Here is a 24336-nt window from a genome sequence, read left to right as displayed (position 1 = left end):
AACCAAATGAAGACCACCACTATTTATACTACAAGAAGTCTTCCTAGCAATAAATAGGAAGATAATGGAGGTAGTAAATAGTGAAGATAATGGCCTTAGGAGTTTCATAGGTTACAATAGGAGTTACATAGGTTACATAGGTTACAATAGGAGTTACATAGGTTACATAGGTTACATAGGTTACAATAGGAGTTGCATATGTTACATAGGTTACAAAGAGTAATGGAGGTATTAAGAATGAAATAAAGTAATGGACAACCAATGCTAATGGATGATGTAGAAGTTATCCATTCCAATGTTTTCTTATAACTCCAAAATAAAGCAATTTAATATGTTAAATATGAATATTAAAATGCTAATAACCTAACAGTCTTCTTGTCCAAACTTGCATATAACAACCATTTGCAATTTACCTTGCAACATCTCACCCTTACTCTATTTGGCTCAATCACACACTTTTCAATCTGAACCCCTCTCTGAATTTGCATACTTAGTGACTGCCAATCTAAACTCTTTTACACTTTAAAAAACCATATCCAATTGTCACACAATCTTCTTAATGTTGGGATCAAATCTGACTCTCTCCATGGTATGTTTTTTCCTTTTTGTGTTAGGCAGTTTCAGCTTCATTTTTTCACCTTCCTCTAGACAACTATCATCTGTGTCAGTTTTAAAACTACAAGCATCAGAACTTGCATAATATGGTTCATCACCCCCCAACCTTCCTTCTAAAGTACATCTATTGATAGTTGTCTCATCAAACCCAAGATCTGCTCTAGCATTACCACATGCTACTTCTTCAATATTTGCAGGAATTCTTTCCCTTCTTTTTCTCCTTCTCAGAAAAGATCTTTTCTCAGCCCTCAGTTTAATTAACTCCTCATGAACATCACTTCCATATTGATCATCTTCAAGTATTTCACTATCTTCAGAATCATCACTCTCTTCAGTTGACTCATCAGATACTTTTACAGAGTATTCACTATCTTCAGAATTTGATGGATCACTATTTGGAGCTGTTGGATTTGAAGTAGAAGGAATATTTGAGTAGTATTTATAGTTATATCTACCCCATTAAAAGCAGCCTCACCTACTTCATTATATCCACTAGCCTCAGTGGTCCCAACTTTATTAAAAGTTGCACCAGATTCCTCACTAGGCATGTGGACAAATATATACTTTCGAAACAGACCCACTTTGCAAACAACTACACATTGCTAAGAGAATATCATCATTGTCAATATCTCCTAAGATGCAACTATTAGGTGGCCGGACACTAAATTTGCAATTTGGGCTATACCCTAGTTCTTTAATGTAGTCTTTAATCTCAAAATATGATATTGTATCCACATCAATATCATAATATTCACTCACTAACCCACCCACATATCTTGCTTTATCACCTTCATACAATAAGGCTCCACCACGATACAACTTTAAAGTAATGAATGTAAACCCACTCATACCTATTAGTGTTCATGGATATCATAAGAAGATAAATTTGTGATCATGTGGTACATGCATCTAGGTATTTGACGTTTCATGAGATATTGGTTATGCCAAAAATATAAAGGCCAAATACATACGCAGGTCCCTAAAGTTGTTCACGCTTTTCCCCTCAGGTACCTCAACTAACCAAGATTCCTATTAAATCCTTTAACCCCCTATAATTTGATCCTTTTAAATATTCTTGGTTGATGTGGAGCCAAACGTAATCTCACGTCCTTTAAGCGCGTGCAGACGCTTTAAAAGCGCTGATGTGGATCTTGAACCACCCACCAACGATCTTCTTCCCCTTTTAACCCTAATTTCTCCCATTCTTCCCTTATTTCTCCTCTTTTGTTTCTCTTCATCATTATTTCTCCTCTTTAGCTCATTATCTTATATCTCTTTTTCATTGATTTCTTCTTAATCATCAAGTTCCAATGTCGAATTTATCTTCTTCATCGATTTCTTCTTCTTCAACTGCGAAGGTACTATGTCAATGTGGGAACGTTGTGGAAATGAAGACATCATGGACGCAATTCAATCCTGGACGTAGGTTCCTTTGTCGCAAAACTTCAAAGGTAAATCAAATTCATTTTTTTTGTCCAATATAGTAAAGAATCACCTTATTTATAATTCAATTTTTTCTTTAATTTTGTAGGCACGAGATGGATGTGGATATTTTCGATAGTATGATGATGAAATGCCTGCTCAAGCTAGGAGGGTGATATGGGGTTTGTTGAAAAGAGTCAAAACATATGAATTGAAGAGGAATCGATCAAGAAAAGTATTGGTGATATGCATCATCGTAGGGGTGATATTGGCTACTTGGATTTGTGTAACAAAATAATCTTAGTTGATTCATTTGTCTTCTATTAGATTCCTTCATAAAAGTATGTATGGTAGATTCTAGTGTTCTTTATGGGCAATTTTGATCGATTTATCTATTGTAAATGCCTTGTGTTTTTATTGTAATGATTTAATTGAAGGAATGAAGATAATTTGTGCCACAAAAGCAGTAAAAATTGATCATTCATGCCATTAATTTTCTCTAGTGAGCTCCAAGTTTCAAAGCAGTCAATACAAATTTCTGCTGCTAATTACACAACCAAAAAGTAACTTTTCTACATAAATTAGGCATTCTTTGGTGCACTAGATGTTCCACGCTTGTTTTTCCTTGACTGAGTGATACGTTGCAACTGTGAACCACTGACAGCATCTCCACCATTCCACTTGAGTCCTCGAGGCTTATAACCAATATCAATATTTGTTGGAGATGCATCCTTATAAACTCTCGGATTTGACTACCACTTGCATTTGTATAGATGCCAAATCCTATAGTCTTGGTCCTCTTTTGTCTTCCTGTTGATATTGAAGCTTCCACAGCCCTTGGTTGATCAGGTTGCTGACTGAATACACCTCCAATGTCTCTACCAGTGCCTCTTCCAATTTCTCTGGCAGTGCCAGTACCTCTCCCAGTGCCTCTACCAGTTCCTCTATCAGTACCTCTCCCAGTGCCTCGTCCTCTGCATGTGCCTCTGCTTTTAGCAGGTTGTTGCTCTCTTCTAACAGCTGAAGAATCAAAACACATAGAACTGCCTTAATGATTGAATACTGGTGGCTGACTTGAGCTTGATGGTCTACTAAAAAGTGGTGGCTGGCTTGAACTTGATGGTTGGCTAAACAATGGTGTCTGGCTTGAGCTTGATGGTTGGCTAAACAATGGTGGCTGGATTGAGCTTAATGGTTGGCTAGACATTGGTGGTTGGATTGAGCTTGGTTTCCTGTTTGGGTAGCCTCAAGGTTGTCCCTTTTCAGCCTATTAATACAGTAATAATAATTGATTATTGTAAATAATTGAAGCTTATTGTAAATGTATTAGAAGAGAATAATAACTTAAATGTTGGACAAGATTTTTTGTTGTGGCCTACTTGATGACACAGGGAACATGTCATTTTTACTCCTCTTTTGGATAACTTTCCATACTTTTTTCTAGGCTCATTCTTTGCCTTTCTTCTGCACTTTGGTGGCCTACCAGGCATGACTTTTGGTTCAGGAGGTTCAATCACTACACCACTAGTGTGAGGCCACATTTTCATGTTTGGTAGTGGCTGTAGAAAATGGTTATAAGCCTTCAAAAAAGTCTCTTTCCTATACCAATATACCACTTTATGTTCAGGTTCTATGTCATTGTGCTGATATGCAAGCACATCATGTTGACATGGTATGCCCCTCAATTGCCATGTTCTACATGTACATGTCTTCTTCCTTATATCAACAATATGTCTGTATTGACCATCTAAGATTTCATACCCAATATCACCATTGAATCTAACTTCAAAAAATCTAGCAAGATCTTTGTTCTCTTTTAGTACTAGTCTAGCCATAGGAGAGATATCTGAGATCCAAGTTTCAGCAAATTGCCTCATTGCAATATTTCTGTCCATTATCTTGTGCCTAATCTCCTCTAACATAGTTATGATAGCCTTATGTCTAGCAACTAGTATCCAAGAATTAAAAGTTTCACACATATTGTTTTCAACAATGTCACACTTAGAATGCTCTTTAAAATATGCTTTGCACCAAGTAGTTTTTTCATAATGCAACAAGTCCTCACAAATTTTATTACCTAATTTGTTGAGTTTATCCATCTCATCTTCAAATTTCACTTCAAAACTTGACTTAGCACATCTCCAGAACTGTTTCCTTCTTTCTTCACCACTCCATAATTGATGCCAGTTGGACCAGATATGTCTAGCACACCTTCTCTGCTCACTATCTGGTAGCAACTCACATAAAGCTGGTACAAGGCCCCTATGTAAACAATTGTAGCACAAACATTAAAAAGTATTAGCAACACAAGAAGAAAAATAATAGAACAAGATACAATACAAAAACCATCTAACCTTCTGCATATCTGACATAACAGTCAGTCCATGTCCTGTGCCTAAGTTCAGATCTTCTATCAAGTACTTGAGAAAAAAAACTCCAACTATGTTTTGTCTCTGTGTCAACAACAGCCCATGCGATTGGAAACATCTGTTGATTTCCATTTCTACCAACAGCAACCAACAATTCTCCCTTGCAAGAACCCTTCAAAAAACATCCATCAAAACCAATAATTTTTCTGCATCCTTCCAACCAAACCCTCTTCAATGCATCAAAGCAAACATAGAAGTAAACAAACAAAGTTTTTCCTGGCTGAGACTCTCTATCTGTCCTCACCCAACAGGAAGTACCAGGATTAGTATATTTAATCATGTCTGCATAATCACACAATCTTGAAAATTTCATCTTCCAATCACCTAAGAACTCCTTGGTAATCCTTTTTTTTTGCCCTATGACAAACAGTTCTTCCAACATACAACCCAAATTTTTTTCTCACCAATTCCTGAATTTCCCATAATCTTATATATGGTTGACAAGTAATTTCATCCTTGAACTTTTCTGCAACAAACTTAGATGTACACAACTTGTTCTTGGTCGATTGAGGACATACATGCACAGGATAATAATTTTTGACAACAAAATCACCAGAATCTTTATCTATACTAGCAAACAACAACCATTTACATTTCTTGTCCTCACATTTAACTCTAACTCTTTTTTGTCATTAGGCTTCAATTTTAACCTAGTTTTATATTGACAAGAATAGTCTGCAACAGCTTTTCTAAATTGTTCAGCACTTTCAAATACCATACCAAGCTCAAAAATTGCTACAACACAATCAGGATCAAATCTTACCTTTTTACTTTTTCTTCTTCTTGGTAAATCAACACCCTTCACAAATTCTGAATCCAATTCATCCCTACTGTCTTCACTGTCCAATTCTGAGCTATCTATATATTGCTCATCACCCCTAGTCTTCCAGTGTATCTAGCAACCTTATTCCTTCCTATGTCTTCAAAGCCTCTATCAACACCAGCTGTTCCAAGCTTTATTTCCTCAGTTTGAGTAGGTTTTTTCTTTTTCACTTTGTTTCTCCTTTCATTTCTAAGAGATCTTAATTCTTCATCAACCTCAGAGTCATCCACATCAGGAATAGCATCCTCTTAAGAGTCATCACTACTTTCTTCATTTGATTCAGTCCATTCCACATCTAGATCTGATATATCCCCTGGCTCAACTTCCACATTAACATTTTCAGATTCAGCCTCATGATTCAACCCTTCACTTGCAGTCACATTTATATCTTCTAAGTCTTCTTCAACGACAGACCCACAAAGCAAACCCGTTGTGACCACTTCTACATCATCCACCACATGCTTTACATAAATGTCTAAAAAGTCACCATCTTTTAGGTCTTTGATGAGATTTACTAATGTTAAATCAGTGTCCACCTCAATAAAGCCATTTTTTGTGGGGTCTTTAACACAGAACCCACCAACAGTAATATACCCCAATTGTTTAGTGTAAAAAAGTAACTCGATTATTGAGAAGTGGTCCTTGTCGATATTAACATATTCCACCTCGACTTCCCCTTTATAAGTAATTCCAATTTTGTCCTAAATAAACTTACCACCATGATGAAAACGAGTTATAATAATGGCGTCCATAAGATTCCCTGAAACAAGGCCCCAAATTTTTCTGACACGTTATGAACAATAAAAACCAAAAAACCCTAACTTTATCCAGATATTAACAACAACAACCACATTGATACTAAAACCCAATATATATCAATAAAAACACAAGCTAAACACATATATTAAAAACACACAACCACTACAACAATAAAAATTACATAGAAATTAGGGAATGAACTTATCTCACACTCGTCAACTCGAAAATCGCGAATGAACTCCAAAATCGTCTGCAATCTTCGATGATTCCTTCAACAAAACACTCGAAATCACTTTAAAATCTAAGATTTTCAGCTGTAAAAGTCATTGAAAGGGAGAGATTCTTAGGGTTTTCTCGTTTAGAAACGGGTTAGAAGTGTTTTTGGGGGAAATTGATTTTTAGGTTTGATGACTTAATATGTGGCACTGACGTGTAATTGGGTTGGAGTGTATTGGTCAAAATTTCCACGTGGGGAAGGTTCATCTCACGCTCCTAATTACCAAAAATAATTTATTGAAATTTGGCTCCATATCAGCCAAGAATATTTAAAAGGATCAAATTATAGGGGGTTAAAGGATTTAATAGGAATCTTGGTTAGTTGAGGTACCTGGGGAAAAGCGCGAACAACTTTAGGGACATGCATATGTATTTGGCCAAATATAAATTATTAATTGAGAAAAGATGCACGTATAATGCGCATGAGATGCACATTCAATGTACAATACTAGTTTTGTTGAATATGCTTGTACTCTTTACTAAATTTTAACTTTATAAGCTATTAATTATTTCATTCAACATATATGTGATATTTTTAAAAAAAATTACTACATAATTAACTAGAAATACACGTATAATGCACAGAAAACGCACAAGATGCAAATATAACATATAATTGATGATAGTAGATAAGATAAATAATATCAATTCTTACATTATTTTAGTGCGTGAATAGTATTACACCAAATCATTTTCTTTTTATTATTATTATTATTATTATTATTATTATTATTATTTGTACCACATATTATTTTTGAAAATATAAATGAAAAAAAATATGATCAAAGTTGAGTAGTTCATATGATCAAAGAGCATATTGTATTCAAGATTTTGTTATACTGGTTAGGATAACAATGATTTTTGAAGATAAAATCTTTAATATCTTACCACATCAGAAGAATCTGAGAACTGGTTGTAGGAAGCTAGTAGAAATAGCATTCAGATCATGCACTTTTTCATAACGATCGAACTGCAACTCTTTTTAAAAAAGACTTTTTTTTATAATTAGTTTTATAAGTTGGAAAATAAAAAAAATATTATACAACTATTTAACGCGCTTAAGGGGGGTGGAATAAACTTTTTTTGTCATGTCAGCTTTTTGTATTTAATAGGAATGACTTTCGAATAAATAAGGTTTTCAATAGATACAAGTCTTAATTGACGTGTTTAAGTCAAATATAAGAATAACTTTAAGTTGTTGTTGATGACTTAAGCCTTTAAGTTAATATTAGGATTGATTGAGATCGCAACGTACATGTCTTATAAAAGTAATGCCCTTGAATTTTAATTTGACTTGACATCTTATGGCATTTTGACATGTGGCATGATTTTATTGGCTTTTTTTTCATTTAACTTATGTGCCATGTCATTTAACGTCTAATGTACATCCAAAAAAAATATCTAAATAAAAATGTATATGTGATGTATATATTGAAGAAATAATGTATAATCGTGTATATTTATATCACACGAGTTTATATAAAAAAAAATTGACTAAAATTTCAACCATATGTGTCTTACTGCAAAAAAACAAAACAAAAAAAAAGACATTTATTCTTTCATTGGAAAGCTATCTAATATTAGTGAACTCATCCACATTTCATACGATCATTAAAAACATGAATAATTTAATAAATACGACATAAATAAAAGAGGTAGTTTATACATAATGATGTTTGTATCTAATATTGTTTCTCCATATATATATATATATTACACCTTTTTATAAATGTGCACAGGTACAAAATTCATAGTGAAAAAAACATTTAAAAAAATTACATGTGATCATTAGCAGTGCAGAACACAATATTTATTAATGCAATTTAAAGTAAAAAGATAAACAACAATATAAATTTATAGAGTTACAACAATCACAAATTCATATAAAAATTAAACCTAAAAGGTATATCACAGAGATACATTCAGAAATATACAATACACATATCATTACGATTTTAATCATTAAAAATATAAAATGAAAAATGAAATCAATACATAATGTTCAATTTTTTGTTGATATCAATTTCACAAGCCTATCACTATATGAGAGTTTTCTTCTTCTTTTTCAGTCAAACATAAGCATGAGTATGATACTTTAGTGAAAATTAAGGAAAGCTTTGAATAGAATTTCATGAAATAAAAATTATAAACTTATATTGATAAAAATGGAGAAATGTCATAAGGTGTCTTAACTTTTACCTTTGGTATATAAGGGTTATGAATATGAAAAGGTAAAAAATATGAACGTTATAAATATTATTATGAATAAAAATTAAATAAATGAGTTATGGATGTAAAAATAATAAAGCAAATGTTTTGAAAAATGATAAATAAAAAAGACATTAATATAAGAAAGAGATAATAGTTTAAATGGATCAAATAATTTTATTTTTTATTACTTAATTGATATATTAATTAAGAAACACATTAAGTTATCATAAGTTGATACATTTAAAATTTGGGGGTTCTAAGGAATTATATAGATTAAAAATTTAAGGATTACGAGGAGTTATAGAGATTATGAAAATATAGCTTATAAAGATAAAAACTTTTAATATATACAAAAATGTAAAATATAATGAAAAAGGAGATATTTCTTAATTAGTTTGAAAAAGACAAATAATGAAATTAAATTTAGGAAATGACAATTTTAAATTTTTTATTAAGTTTGTAAGATCAATTTCTCCCTTTATTTACTAGATAGGAGAAAATGAAAATATAAAGGTTTTCTTAATTAACTGTAAATACTTATGAGCATTCAAGAATGATAAAAAAAGATTATCATTTATTTTTGCTACGTGGGCTATATTTTCACATAGGAGACATTTTATTGATTTATTTTTAAGTTAATATATATGTAGAGAAATGTCAAAAAAGGAGAATTTTATAAAAACGAAAAAGGGTCAAAAATATTCTTGAACTATCAGAAATAGCTTAAATATACCTTTGAAGTATATTACGGCTCATATATACCCTTACCGTCAAACTATAGGATCAAAAATATCCTTCTCATTAAAAGAATCCGTTAAATGCCACTTAGATGTCATGTGGATGTCACATGGCATGCCACATAAGCCAATAGAGTTCCACTCATGCCACGTAGACTAATAAACTTACTATGGAGTTCCTTCAAAATCCAATTGCAAAAGATAGAAATCCCCAATTGTTAGGGTTTGACTCAAAAGTCATGGGTTCCTTTCAAACTTGATTCCAATGGTTAGCTTGAACTAGCACAATAGAGTTCTTCTCATGGTAGCTTGACTCGGTGAAGCCACACCATATCATTGGTAGCATGGATTGAACAATAGTCCCCTTCTTTGAGTAGTTTGGACTTGCATAAGTAAGGTGGTTTCCATGGTAACTTAGTTTAGCATAATGTTGTGATTTCCTTGATGACTTTGAATTGGTAAATTACAATCATTGATGTGTAATAACTTGTATTTAATTAATAAAGAAGTATTCTTACATGAATAGTAAATTTAGCTAAAGAGGGACAAGTGTACCGCCCCGCAAGGCGGTACATTAAATTCGACAATTCCAACAACGCAGCAGCATCACATCAAAGCTCGGAGGGTCAAGAGCCTTGCCAAACTCCCTCCCAACCGATGGGGGTTTCTTGTAGGCAAGGATGAACTTGCCATGCTCACCATGTCTAGCCAATAACTTGAAGACAAAATCTGTGCAGCAGACTGGCCAAGTGGCAATAAAGCAGAAAAGCAAAACTGCCACCCTTTTCAGCCTTCTAGAGGCTGCCACTTGTAACATTTCCTTTTGAATTGCTTCCCAAACGTTTTTAGCTTACTTAGGAGCCTTTGTATATTGTTTTAAGTAGAATATCAGATAGCATACTTTGCATCTCATACTTTGGATATCCTCTTGTAAAGACTTGGAAGAAATATTGGAAATTGGCTTGTTGGCCTCCCAAAGACTTGTCTTCCTTACTTGCTTTCTTTACTGTTTGTGGTTTTGTTTGTGGACTGTCTTGCTTATTGTTCCTTGTTTGTTTGGTTGGATTGAGTTTTGAAGAGCCGTGCAAGCCTTCATTACTGTCCCACGAGGTGAAAAATTTGACCCCGTGACAAGTGGTATCAGAGCATCAGTTGAAGCATGAGGTCGAAGTCTCAACGGAATGAGGAGGTTGTTCAAGACAAGGAGCCAGAAGTTCGGAGGGAACCTTCCAAGAAACGTGACAAGAGCAAGGTAAGAGAACCTTCTTGTAACCCTTCTCTTGGTGGTAGAGCTGCTGTTGAAGAGGAGGAAGGTGCGGACAACAGCCAACTCGATGAGAGAATCATCGGAGTTGAGGTGGGGTTGTTGGCCTTAAACAGGAGGATTGTTGTTGTTGAAAACAACTTTAGTTCCCTCGAATCCGTAGCCATTGAAGGGCTGGACGAGGTGAAGAACAACCTTGTTGAGCTTGAGGACGTTCAAAAAGAGGGTTTGTCCACCCTCGAACTCAAGCTCAACGAGGCCATCTCTTTCCTTCAAAGAGAAGTGGAGGCGCTAAGAAGGCAGGTTGATGAGGCTGTCGAGGTGGGGGTTCCTACTCCCGTTACCGTCCGTGAGACACGTATTAAGGCTCCTAAACCCAAGGAATTTCGTGGGGAAAGGAGTGCTCAAGACGTGGAAAATTTCTTGTGGCAGATGGATGCTTATTTTGAGCATATAGACATGCACAATGAGGCTGCCAAAATCAGAACGGCAGCCATGTATTTAACGGATACAACCATGCTGTGGTGGCGACGGAAGAAGGCAGATATGGAGAAGGGGGTTTTCTGTATTGACGGATGGGAGCAGTTCAAAGTTGAACTCAAACGTCAGTTCTACCCTCAAAATGTCGTTCACGAAGCTCGTCGGAGGTTGAGGGAGTTGAAACAAACTTCCTCCATTCGGGACTATGTTAAGGAGTTCACGAAGTTAACACTTCAAATTCCTAGCCTGACCAGTGAGGACTTGATATTTTACTTTCTAGATGGCCTTCAAAATTGGGCCAAGCAAGAGCTTCAAAGACGTCAAGTTCATGACGTGGATGAGGCGATAGTGGTGGCGGAATCGCTCAACGATTTCCGGGCAGATGCGGCAAAGGGGAGGGATAACAGGAGAAAAACTATTCCTCCCAAGGTTGACAACAACAACAGGAGCAGAAGCAGACCGAATACAAACCGGGGCAGCGACACGAGGGGTAACACTCGTGATCAACCTTCCAATTTCCGAAAGAATTAGGAAGACCGCAAGAGAGGCGCTTCTCATCGGGAAGGTTGTTATATTTGTGGGGAGACGACCCACGCTACTCGTTATTGTCCGTCATTGAGAAAACTGAATGCTATGGTGGCTGCCGAAAAGCAGCAAGAGAAGGCTGCGACGCAAACCAGAAGTTCTGCCGGGGAGCAACGGGGGCAGAATAGCGCGACGGACAAGGGCAAGAACGTTGATGTTGGCATGTTCAACCACATGGATTTGATTAACCATATTTCTATTGCTGTTTTGGCTGCCAAACCGGCTAGTATCAAGCCAAGGGAATCACTGTTTGTCGATGCCAAGTTGAATGGCAAAGACGTGCGGATTATGGTGGACACCGGTGCAACACATAACTTCATGACGGAGCAGAAGGCCAAGGATCTTGGCCTGAATTATATTGCCAGCAACACCAAACTGAAGACAGGCAATGCCACTCCAACTTCCGTCCATGGCTTTGCTCCTAAAGTCCCCATTGACTTAGGAGAGTGGGCTGGGCAGACTGACTTCACCATTGCCCCTATGGATGTGTTTGATGTTATTTTGGGGCTGGACTTTTGGTATGAAGTTAATGCGTTCATCTCACCGCGTCACAACCAGCTACACATCAGCGACGTCGGAGGCTCATGCGTGGTACCCCTTATTCGGGTACCACAAAACGGGATGCAACTATCGGCGATGCAGATTATTAAGGGTTTCAAGAGAGGTGAACCAACCTTTCTTGCTACCCTTGTTGGAAGCGTCGAAGGCCGTCCCGAGGCAGTTCCATTACCGCATTGCATTGAGCAGGTCCTTAGCAACAACAAGGACGTGATGCCAGAAGAGCTTCCCCAACGGCTGCCACCCCGAAGGGAAGTTGATCACCAGATTGAGTTGGTTCCCGGGGCAAAGCCGCCTGCCATGACGCCTTATCGTATGGCGCCCCCGGAACTGGAAGAATTGAGGAAGCATCTCAAGGAGTTGCTTGATTCGGGACACATCAGGCCATCGAAGACGCCATTTGGTGCGCCTGTTTTGTTCCAAAAGAAGAAGGACGGGACGCTGCGTTTTATGCATAGACTACCGGGCCCTCAACAAGGTTATGGTGAAGAACAAGTACCCCGTCCCCTTGATTGATGATTTGTTTGATAGATTGGGACAGGCCAAGGTGTTCACAAAGATGGACTTGAGGAAGGGTTATCACCAAGTTCGGATTGCCGAAGGTGATGAACCCAAGACAACTTGTGTGACGCGCTATGGTGCACTCGAGTGGCTGGTTATGCCCTTTGGCTTGACGAATGCACCGGCGACGTTTTGTACTTTGATGAACAAACTGTTCCACCCATACTTGGATCAGTTTGTGGTTATTTATTTAGACGACATAGTCGTCTATAGCAACATCATGGAGGACCATGTGGAGCACTTTTGCGAAGTGTTCAAAGTCTTGCGCGACAATGGATTGTGCGTGAAGAAATGCAGTTTCGCCCAACCGACTGTCCAATTCCTCGGGCATAGAATCAGCCACGGCGAGATAAGGATGGATGGCGACAAGGTGGATGCTATCAAGAATTGGGAGGCTCCAACGAAGGTACCAGAATTGCGGTCCTTCTTTGGCCTTGCCAATTATTATCGCCGCTTCATTTTCAACTACTCAGCCATTGCAGCCCCACTCACGGATTTGCTGAAAAAGAATCGTGATTGGGAGTGGACGGATGCTTGCCAAGCTGCCTTCGAGAGGCTGAAGGCTGCTGTGACGGAAGAGCCTGTTTTGGCTTTGCCTGATTTCTCTAAGGCGTTCGAAGTCCACACTGATGCGTCAGACTATGCTATTGGTGGCGTCCTAATGCAAGAGGGCCACTCAATAGCCTTTGAGAGCAGAAAGTTGAATGAGGCGGAGCGGCGGTATTCGGCTCATGAGAAGGAGATGACGGCCGTAATTCAATGCCTTAGAACTTGGCGTCACTATGTATTGGGTGCTCCCTTTGTCGTCAAGACGGACAACGTCGCAACGACGTACTTCCAGTCCCAAAAGAATCTGTCCGCTAAGCAAGCCCGTTGGCAGGACTTCTTAGCAGAATTCAACTTCACTTTGGAGTACAAGCCGGGGAAAGCAAATGTGGTTGCCGACGCTCTTAGTCGCAAGGCTTCTTTGGCTGCTATTGTGAGCTCGAGTTGCAGCTCAATTGTTGGAGAAATAAGGGAAGGCTTGCAGCATGATCCAGTGGCCAAACAACTCTTTGCCTTGGCCCAACAAGGCAAAATGAAGAAATTCTGGGTAGATGATGGTCTGCTCTATACTACGGGCAGACGTGTGTACGTTCCGAAGTGGGCTAACCTTCGGCGTACATTGATCAAAGAGGGGCACGACTCTGCTTGGGCTGGTCACCCTGGGCAGAAGAGAACCTTAGCCTTGATAGAGGCTTCTTACTATTGGCCTCGGATGCGGGACGACGTCGAGGCATATGTGCGAACTTGTCTCATTTGTCAACAAGACAAGGTTGAGACGAAGGTGCCGGGCGGATTGCTTGAGCCACTGCCCATTGCCGAAAAACCTTGGGACAGCGTTACGATGGAATTCATCACTTGCTTGCCGAACTCGGAAGGGTTTGGGACAATTATGGTCGTGGTGGATCGCTTCTCCAAGTATGCTACATTCACTGCCACGACGGCCGATTGCAAGGCTAAGGAGCCAGCCCGGATCTTTTTGCGAGACGTCGTCAAGTACTGGGGCACCCTTAAGCATATTATTAGTGATCGGTATCCTCGATTCACTAGCACTTTCTAGAGGGAATTATTCAGTCTTTTGGGGTCGGAACTGCACTTTTCGACTAGCTTCCATCCTCAAATGGATGGGCAGACTGAGCGGATCAACGGGCTCTTGGAGTGCTACTTGCGGCACTATGTTAGTGCCAACCAAAAGGCAATTCTCTTACAATTTGCAGCGAAGTAAGGCGACGGGAAGGAGTCCCTTCGAGTTAGCAACGGGGCAGCAGCCAAATACGCCCCAATCCTTGCCCGTTGATGTCGGTTTGAAGAGCTCGGGTGCCTATCATATGACGAAAGCCTGGGAGGAGCAGGTCTACCTTGCACGGTCGTATCTTGATAAGGCAGCCCGGAAGATGAAGAAGTTCGCTGATCGGAAGCGGCGTTCGGTGGATTATCGAATTGGGGATCGAGTTATGGTGAAACTCAACCCAAGGAAATTTCAAATCATTGCGGAGTGTGAATCAAAACTTGATTCGCAAATATAAGGGGCCTTTTGAGATCGTTTCCAACGCTGGCAAGATTTCATATCGGGTTGACATGCCCCATCACTTGAAGATACACCCCATCTTCCATGCGAGCCAATTGAAACCATATTTTAAAGACGTGGAAGACGAAGAGCGGGGGCAGTCCGGGAGAGCTAGAATCTTCATTACACCGCCTACCGTGGACAAGCAACTTGAGGCCATCATTGATCATCAGCTTGTTCGGGGAAAGGGCTGGAACAACTCTAGTTCGCAGTTCCTAGTTCACTAGAAAGGGACAGCACCGGAGGAGGCAACTTGGGAAAAATACGAGGACTTGTGGCAGTTTCGCGACAAAATCCACCAGTACTTGCAGTTGTGTGGCGTCGGGGTCATCACAAATTCAGGTGGGGGAGCGTGTACCGCCCCGCAAGGCGGTACATTAAAATCCGACAATTCCAACAACGCAGCAGCATCACATCAAAGCTCGGAGGGTCAAGAGCTTTGCCAAACTCCCTCCCAACCGATGGGGGTTGCTTGTAGGCAAGGATGAACTTGCCATGCTCACCATGTCTAGCCAATAACTTGAAGACAAAATTTGTGCAGCAGACTGGCCAAGTGGCAATAAAGCAGAAAAGCAAAACTGCCACCCTTTTCAGCCTTCTAGAGGCTGCCACTTGTAACATTTCCTTTTGAATTGCTTCCCGAGTGTTTTTAGCTTACTTAGGAGCCTTTGTATATTGTTTTAAGTAGCATATCAGATAGCATACTTTGCATCTCATACTTTGGATATCCTCTTGTAAAGACTTGGAAGAAATATTGGAAAATTGGCTTGTTGGCCTCCCAAAGACTTGTCTTCCTTACTTGCTTTCTTTACTGTTTCTGGCTTTGTTTGTGGACTGTCTTGCTTATTGTTCCTTGTGTGTTTGGTTGGACTGAGTTTTGAAGAGCCGTGCAAGCCTTCATTGCTGTCCCACGAGGTGAAAAATTTGACCCCGTGACACAAGTCCCTAATTGAAATAACATGTTTATGACGAACAAGGTTACTTCAAGGAATTATCAAAAGTATATTCTAATTTGAGATTTACTTGTTATGATGTATGATTAGCTTGGACAATTGTTTATATTGCCTTCCTTGATATTTATGAATAGAGGTGATGATATAGAAGTATTCCTCTTATAGTATGATGACTTATGTTCATTAAATATACTTATGACCATGTTGTTATCTTTTATACTTATAGATTGTCTTATGTTGACTAATGCTTATGATATGTTTATGCTGATGATTTATTCTAGCCATCATATCTAATACATGTTTGGACCAATACATGTTTTTTTCTACATTCTTATCAAATGTAGGGTCCATCGATATTGACTTCCATCCCCGTGGCTAAGTTCATAGTAAAACAAGGAGTAAAGTTATGATGAGTCCTTATAGTATTGAGGATTTGACAACCATGTTCTTTTGTCTTTCACTTTATGTTTAGAACTATTGTATGTATTGTGTCCCAAGGATATTCATTTGTTGCGGAGAAAATTGGACCCTTCAAAAAGCATTTGCAATGTTACATGGTTGATTTGTAGAGCCTTTGACGAGAAGATTATAATGCAGAAAAACAACATGTCAATATTGACATAAACCAGGAGTTTACTCCAACAATAAAACTACCCCCCCCCCCAACACAAACAAAAAAAAAATTAAGGATACCCTTTCTATTTTTCTTGGAAACAATATCAAATACATCTATATTTTTGTAATGCTAATAAATAAAACTAAAGGTCAAACGACATCAAATTTAGGAGTGTACCTACCATAACATGCTTTCTCGCATGGCAAACTATATGTTGCATTATCTAAAGGAATATATATGCCAACAAAACAAGTGCAGGTCATGACTGAACAACCAGATTGGTGCACAAGGACATACACAAGAAATACTCTCTATAAGAAAGTATTAGGTGAGATTTGATTAATACCGAAAATCTAAGAAATCAAACAAGAAAAAACATAAACCACACATGTAGCTAATCAAAATTATACTGGACGAATTTTTAGGTTTGGTGCAAGAGGAGACGATATGAAAAATACAAGAAAACTATCACCGAAGACATTAATTTTGTGTATATAAAGTTATTCAAATACATGGTACACTGAATTTAAAAATAAAAAGGGAACTTATAGTTCATGACACGACATAATTAAGAGGACAAATAATTAATTTGTGCATAATTACTTACTAATAGATTGCCTAATAAGAATTTATAAATAGATTCACCATTAACTTAGTATGACGAGGTGCAATACTAATTACAGATTGATATGTTAAAAGCCTAAAATATACATAAAAGATAAAATATTTTGTGCATAGGGATCTCAAAACATAACCTACACGTACAACACACGTGCAATGAATCTAGAATATTTTTATAAGTGAGAAGCTCCTAACTTAAAGGTTGAATGACCATTCTGCCCTTATTTTTATTTCTAAACTAAATTAAATATTAATATATAAATAATTAAATATTAAATAATAATTTTATTTAAATTCATGCATCTAGACACAATAATTCAAATTCCTTAGGATATTAAATTTTCTGTGTCATCGTTTTTATACTCATATAATCATATATATTATTTAAATACTAATTAATAATTATATTATATTATACTAAATACAAAAAATTAAATTACTATAGTACTTCAGACTAAATTGAAATTGAGGTCGCATAGGCATTGTTTCATGTGCTTCCTAGTCACATGGTTGGAATCACAATTGCACAAGTGTAAGACCATGTGTATTGCGACCACGTGGCCCTTATCACAATCGTGAGGGTCAAAATTCATAGTTCACCCAATTATAAGTTAGACACTTTAACTTCCTCTTTGCGATTGGGAAGAGCAATGCCTGAGCATAATTAAGTTTTCCCAAAATTAGGGTTTCTTTTGCATTTTTCCATTTTTGAACCCTGAGAGCTCGGTGTGGGCGATCTCACAAAGATTTTTTGAGATTTAGCATTTAGGTAAGTGATTTTGACCCTGATCCTTCATTACCCATTATTATTATTCCACAACCTTGACATCAGTTTCTTGTTTTTTATTTTAAAGGAATAGAAAGTTTCTCTTGAACTTGAGTTGAAGGGTTTGAAGTTTGAAAGTTGATTTCAACCGATGTCTCATACAAAGTTCTGCCAAATCATTTGTTCCTTGGATGATTAAGTCATCTCGTAAGTACTTCATACATCTTCCGTCTTTAATTCAGTTTTTCAATCTTTGATTCACTTGCGGATTTTCAATTCTATTTTAGTGCAACTATGCACGCGCACGTGCACGTATGCGTGCGCGTGCATGTGATGGGCGTGCGTGCGTGCGTGTGTGTGTCACATACTTTGATGCCATGTAAAATTTAATAATTAGCCTTACTCGATAGAAGAAGGTAGCTAACGAGGTAATAAATCCACAAGACCTACTACTCAATCTCTTAGTTAATGTGGGACAATTAACATAGGTTAAAGTATGCACATGAGTGTACTATCAATTTTGTAGGTCTGTTCCAAGATGTATGAAACTAATTATGTAGGTCTACTTCTGTCTTCGTCATATGATACTGAATTCAAATATATTTTGCATATAGAGGATTCCACCAGTATTTGCAGAGAGACATTGCTAGGACATGTTAAATCCTCTGTTTCTTCAGGCTCCCCATGAAAAGCATGGGAGGTCAAAGTGGATCCTTCTCAAGGACAAATTTTGTTGATGAAAGGATGAAAGAAATTCAGTGACTACTACACAATAAGCGTCAGGAAATTTTGGATCTTTACATATAATGCTCGTGATCATTTTGATGTCTCTATATTTGGTATGAGTACGACAGAAATTGAATATCCAATATAAGATATTGAATCATATGATTCTATGGATGTTTTGGATCATTCTGCTGAAAATCTGAGTCATGGCCCCTTAGTTGAGAAGAAAATAAGAAAAAGACAAGAAGGGAAAGAAGAGAATGATATTCGAGTGAATCTTCATACTAATGCTAATGTAATTGAGGAAGAAAAAGAAGATATTCCAGTTAACCTTCAGACTAATGCTAATGTAATTGAGGAAGATATTCCGGTTAACCTTCAAACTAATGCTAACACACTTGAGGAAGATGAGTCTCAAAATAAGTAATATCTATAACAGGTTATTAGCTATGAAGTGAATGCATTTAGTAGTAATACATTGCATCTGAATATCTATTTCAAGAAATAAGTTAAGGCTGCGAGGAGCATGAGCAAAAATCCAAAATTGGTACCAGTAAAACCAAAAGCTTATCAGACTTCTTAAAATAACTAAGAGATTGTTTTTAGTGTAGATAGACTTGTATATCAACATAAGATCCTTAATCTTTCCTAAAAACAAGTAGCAACTCCCATGTTTTAATTTATGTCATAAAAAATTCAATAGACACATAGTTTTAAAGTGAAATGAAACCAGTGATTATAAACATGTCATAACATTAATATTTGTGGCCATAAGACTTTTAAAACTTGTGTTCTTAGATATACCGTAACATTTCAGTAGGAATCATATCACTGAAGTTGTTATACTTATATAGCTTGTTGCAGATTAGGAGATCGGAGAAGCTAATCATAGAAATGAAGAAGTTGGTCCAAAGAATAACAGTCGATACAACGTGGTGAACTTATCCGATGAAACTCTGTATATTGAATTGTTATAAAAAAGACATACACTACTTATATGGTAGGGTTTAATAATTTGTACATTCTGTTTTTACATTTGCTAGATTTTTCAATCCTTTTACATTCAAATTATTTTCCTAAAAATCTAATGATCGTGTTTGTTTGATAAATATATCTGTTAGACTATCCCAGTGTTGTGGACGGTGAGAGGCGACAAGGGCCTGCCTCGCCACGCGGTGAGGCGAGCGGCGAGGCGCTTGCCTTTTTGAATCAAGGCCCCAATTAATATCAAAAATTAAAAATATTTAATTGCATATTTTATCCAAAATCTTAATAGCAATAACACATATTAGCAAATATTCAATTCAAAAAAACCAATAGTAGATACTAAAATGTCTAAAACATTAAAGACCAAACAATTCAAAATACAATAAACTAAAACTTTAAAAGTCTATTCTTCTTCAAAATTATCCAACTCTTGAAGATCAAAATCTTCTATATCACTATATTGCTCTTCATCTTCTTCCTCCTCGTATTCTTCATCAATTAGTGTCCGAGTCCTACTTGAAGATGAACTTGTAGATGTATTTTCTACTCCTTTGCCCTTGTCAAGTGCTCTTGATCTTGAAGAAAGTCCCCTAAGATGATATATACTCTTGTCCGCTCCAATTGCCGTAGCAACACTACCCCAAGTAAGATCATCATCCTCATATACTAGTTCATCATCTTGATCTTCGGGGAATCCAACTAACCATTCATTTAAATCATCTATGTTATCCAAGCGAATTGGATCAATAAGATCACGAGCATCATAACGACGTTTCAATGTTCTATTATACTTAATGTACACTAGATCATTGAGACGCGATAGTGTAAGCCTATTCCTCTTTTTGGAATGAATCTGTGCATAAGTTATTGATATTAACTAGTTGATATTGATGATAATATAATATGAAAATTAGGATATAAATTTTTACTTACGTGTTTAAACACACTCCAATTTCGCTCACATCCGGATGAGCTACAAGTTAGGCTTAATACTTTCATGGCAAACTTTTGCAAGTTTGGTGTTTCACTACCAAATAGTGACCACCATTCAACTATAATAAAATAAATTTATAATGACTATAAATAAGTCAAATAATTTAAGTAAGATCTAAATCAACCCACTTACCCGGTGACCTTGTGTCTCTAGCTCTTTTAGCCGGACCACAACCAAATAGTCCATCCGCCATTTTGTACTTAGGAAGCTCAGCGACTAGTGCATCTTGTATTGTTGTATCATGGACCAACTTCTCAACACATACAATATACTCGGTCCACAGAGTCTTTGCTAAAGTTCCCTCTTCTTGAGCTTTATAATATAATTGTGGGTTCAAAACATGGCCTGCAGCATGCAAAGGCCGATGGAGTTGTTCTGACCACCTTGCATCAATAATTTCATACACTTTCTTATATTGCTTCTTAACTCCACGAAAACCATGTGCAATAGCTTCTTTGGCTCTATCCATTGCTTCATAAATATAACTCATTGGTGGTTTTTTCTCCCCATCCACCAAACGAAGCACTTTTGTCAAAGGGCCACAAATTATAAGTGCCCGAACAACATCATTTCAAAAGTGGACAGAAATAATAAGATTGGCAACTTCTTTTCCCAAAGTTTCCTTTGCAAATTTACTTGAATTCCATTCGGTTGAGAGGACTAAAGTTCTCGAGTTTTTTCTTTGTATGTACATAGCTCTCAAAGTTAAGAATGCCGTTGCAAATCTTGTCTTGGCCGGTTTCACCAAATTTCTTTCTTTGGTGAATTTTCTCATCAAGTTTAACAACAATGGCCTTTGACTAATGTAAAAATGGATTCAGATGGCCTTCTTAAAAGCTGTTACAGAAAGATTAAATTATATTAATTAGTAGCTAATGAATTATTGACTATAAAGAAAGTTAAGGGATAGGTTGATTACCGGAAGCATATGGCTTAACCTTGAATATGTCACCAAATATCAAGTTGATTCAATGAGCGGCACATGGAATCCAATAAATGTGTGGTACGCACCCATCATCATACTTCCCGCTTTGACATTCTCACTATCATTATCGGTGACAATTTGTACAACATTTTTCGGTCCAATTCTTTCGATAGTGCTTTCAAATAACTGGTACATTTTGGTGGAATCGGTAGATTCATTGCTAGCATCAACAGAACCAAGAAATACACTATCGATTGGAGAATTCACCAAAATATTAATGATCATTTTGCCATTTCGTGCCGTCCATTTGTCCATCATAATGGAACATCCAAACTTTGTCCATTGCACTTTATGCTCATCAACAATTTTTTCTTTATCCACCTCTTTTTTTAAGGTGAGTGACTCTAACTTCATGGAATGTAGGAGGCTTCATTCCGGGGCCATGTTGTCCAACCGCCTCAATAAATTTATCGAATGATTTGTGATTGACGCAATTAAAAGGGAGCCCGGCATCATACATCCAAATTGCAAAAGCACTTACCGCATGCTCTCTTAGAATTTTCTTTGTTTCATCAATTCCTCCTCCTTTTTCAAAGCCTCCTTGTTGTGTTGATTTCTGTGAAAAATAGAGGTTCAAAGGTCCTTTCGTCACATTCCGTGCGGTGGATGAACCTCCACTAGAAGATATCTTTTGAGTTTTAGAGGGAGGCATCATTTCTGCATAATCATCCATTTCATCAAGATCATCAACATCAATATATTCTTTCGGCTACCTCACTTGAAATTTGGGATTATTAGCGATTTTGTTTTGCATATAAGCCCTTACTTCTTCTCTAATCTCCGATGGACAATCGGCACATTGTTTAACATTCTTGAAACCACCCACTAAATGTTGTTTGTGTCGAGTTATTCCACCATTAAAAGTACTCCCACAAAAATTACAATTAACCGAATCTTTCGTCGCTCCTTGAGTGCCATAATTCCATCCAATGTCCCTCTTTTTGCTAGCATCCGCCATTGGTTATTGAATTCAATTAATTCACTGTTTAGGAATATTGGAATAAATAATTAGGAAACTGGAAAGATTTTTTTTTAATTGACTGCCTATAATTTTAAAAGAAAAAATCACACAAAGCAGTAAGCACTGCTTACACGAGAAAAACAGAACTAAAAAAAATTGAAGAAGAAGAACAGAAAAAAATTGAAGAAGAAGAATAGAGAAAAACGATATACCTCGCAGGCCGCAGCAGCAGAGAGTCGCGAGGGGAGAACTGAAAAGAGAGTCGCGAGGGAGAACTGGAGAACAGAATCGCGAGGGAGAACTGGAGAAGTCTGTCGCGACTGAGAAGAGAGTGAGGGAGAAATGGAGAAGTCTGTCGCGAGGGAGAAGAGAGTCGCGATGGAGAAGCCGAGAAGAGGTCAATCGCGAGGGAGAAGAGGTCAATCGCGAGGGAAAAGAGGTCAATCAAGAGGGAGAAAGCAGCAATTTCAAAAGTATAAAAAAAACCCTAATTTTGACTAATATTGTTAGTCAAATATTTTTAAATTTTTTTAATTAAAAAGGCAGCGCCTTTGCTGTCGCCGTTATGTCGCCATACGTCGCCACACATCACCATTTCGATCTCGCCTCGCCGCAGTGGAGAATGGCGAGGAGGCATCGCCTCGCCTCTCACCAAAGGCGAGGAGGCGCTCGCCTTTTGTAACACTGGACTATCCCTGAGATTCGCCAAAAGGACAAACATAGTCAACATGAAGAGTATGAGATTGGTTAATGAAAAAGAAATAAAATGGGGATTAGAAATAGAGTACACTAAGTGTAGGGCATCATAAAAAGAGGATGGACAGAATTTTGAAAAGATAACAAGATAGCTGCAGGTGAGACTTGTCGCTCAAGTTGATTCAGGGCCGCATTGCTAATGTTTTGAATGTTTAGAAGATCCCAACACCCTATTCGTTACGATATTATTAGCTACAATTTCTTCGGATTGTATTCTGGCCATTATAGTTCGTCTATGGAAGATGCTAGGCTGACGTTATATTTGTTTGCTTTAAAAAGACAAACAAACTATCAGTATATGTATTTAGATAGATTTCAGCATTAATTGTCTTCTTATAGCTGCAAATATATGTATTCAGGAAAGTATATGTAAACATTTTATTCAGTAAACATTATGAAATGAATTCTTACTTGTTCTAGTCTTTTATATATATTTGTTTAGGTATACATGTATCTGACAAAATATACACTTGTATCTAATTAAGAATTCATAAATTTGATAAAGTGTACATTATTCAGAGTTAAGATTATGGGTGTACTTGGTACGAAGGAAAATATTTTCTTATAAAACAAGTGAATTTTTGACCTACTTTCTCATGTTTGGTTGGTGAATAGAAAATATATTTCGAAAAATTCTTTCATTTTTAGCTAGAGAATAGAAAATACTTTTTAGAAAAATAATCTTTGACACTAATACGAACCTTGATAATCGATCTAAGACATGACTCCAAAACCTGAACTAGAACACAACCACGACGACCTATTCAAAACTTGACTCTGAAATCTGACCCAGAACCTAACCCTGAATTCCGACCTGAAACCCAAAATTAGAACTAAAAGTGGATATTTGACCCAAGACCTGACCCCGATTGAACTTGAACACGATTGACTAATTCAAAATTCAACTCTGACACTCGAATCAAGACCCGACTTCCAAATTAGGACCCAACAACCAAAAACGAATGCGAGACTCAAGATTTGATTTTCAAATTGAAATCTCAGACAACTTACCGGCCAAGACAACTTCCCAACCAGGATCCAAACACACTTGACTCGAGACACTTGACTCGAGACCTAACATTCAAACAAGATTCGAAACAAACAAAAGTTTAAAGTTCTTTTGTGTGTGGGTGGGGGGGGG

The 24336-nt window shown here is 37.2% G+C and overlaps 2 protein-coding genes and 1 pseudogene across 2 annotated transcripts; all 3 read right to left on the bottom strand.

Annotated features, from left to right (window-relative positions):
* Positions 1 to 2501: 2501 nt before the first annotated feature.
* LOC114074798 lies at positions 2502 to 3255 on the bottom strand (annotated as a pseudogene).
* LOC114074774 lies at positions 3226 to 4575 on the bottom strand. Its single transcript, XM_027912748.1, has 3 exons — positions 4392 to 4575; positions 3472 to 4298; positions 3226 to 3304 (listed from the first exon to the last, which is right to left on the bottom strand). Exons 1-3 carry the CDS (start codon positions 4536 to 4538, stop codon positions 3226 to 3228), a joined length of 1053 nt encoding a protein of 350 aa, XP_027768549.1. The 5' UTR covers positions 4539 to 4575.
* A 15875-nt stretch (positions 4576 to 20450) lies between these two features.
* Positions 20451 to 21310, bottom strand: LOC114074872. The gene is made up of 2 exons (XM_027912936.1): positions 20626 to 21310; positions 20451 to 20526 (listed from the first exon to the last, which is right to left on the bottom strand). Exons 1-2 carry the CDS (start codon positions 20981 to 20983, stop codon positions 20495 to 20497), a joined length of 390 nt encoding a protein of 129 aa, XP_027768737.1. The 5' UTR covers positions 20984 to 21310; the 3' UTR covers positions 20451 to 20494.
* Between the last annotated feature and the right edge of the window lie 3026 nt (positions 21311 to 24336).

The sequence above is a fragment of the Solanum pennellii genome, chromosome 11, assembly GCF_001406875.1.
Source record: "Solanum pennellii chromosome 11, SPENNV200".
Classification (NCBI taxonomy): Eukaryota; Viridiplantae; Streptophyta; class Magnoliopsida; order Solanales; family Solanaceae; genus Solanum; species Solanum pennellii.
Note: the sequence above shows the minus strand (reverse complement) of the source record. Positions and strands in the feature narration are given on the sequence as shown.

Coding starts and splice junctions, on each gene's coding strand:
- LOC114074774 (XM_027912748.1), bottom strand. CDS start 4,538: ATGGAAATCAACAGATGTTTCCAATCGCATGGGCTGTTGTTGACACAG. Junction 4,299..4,391: donor TTATGTCAGATATGCAGAAG/GTTAGATGGTTT, acceptor TGTTTACATAGG/GGCCTTGTACCAGCTTTATG. Junction 3,305..3,471: donor AAGAATGAGCCTAGAAAAAA/GTATGGAAAGTT, acceptor CTGTATTAATAG/GCTGAAAAGGGACAACCTTG.
- LOC114074872 (XM_027912936.1), bottom strand. CDS start 20,983: ATGAGTTATATTTATGAAGCAATGGATAGAGCCAAAGAAGCTATTGCA. Junction 20,527..20,625: donor TAGAGACACAAGGTCACCGG/GTAAGTGGGTTG, acceptor ACTATTTGGTAG/TGAAACACCAAACTTGCAAA.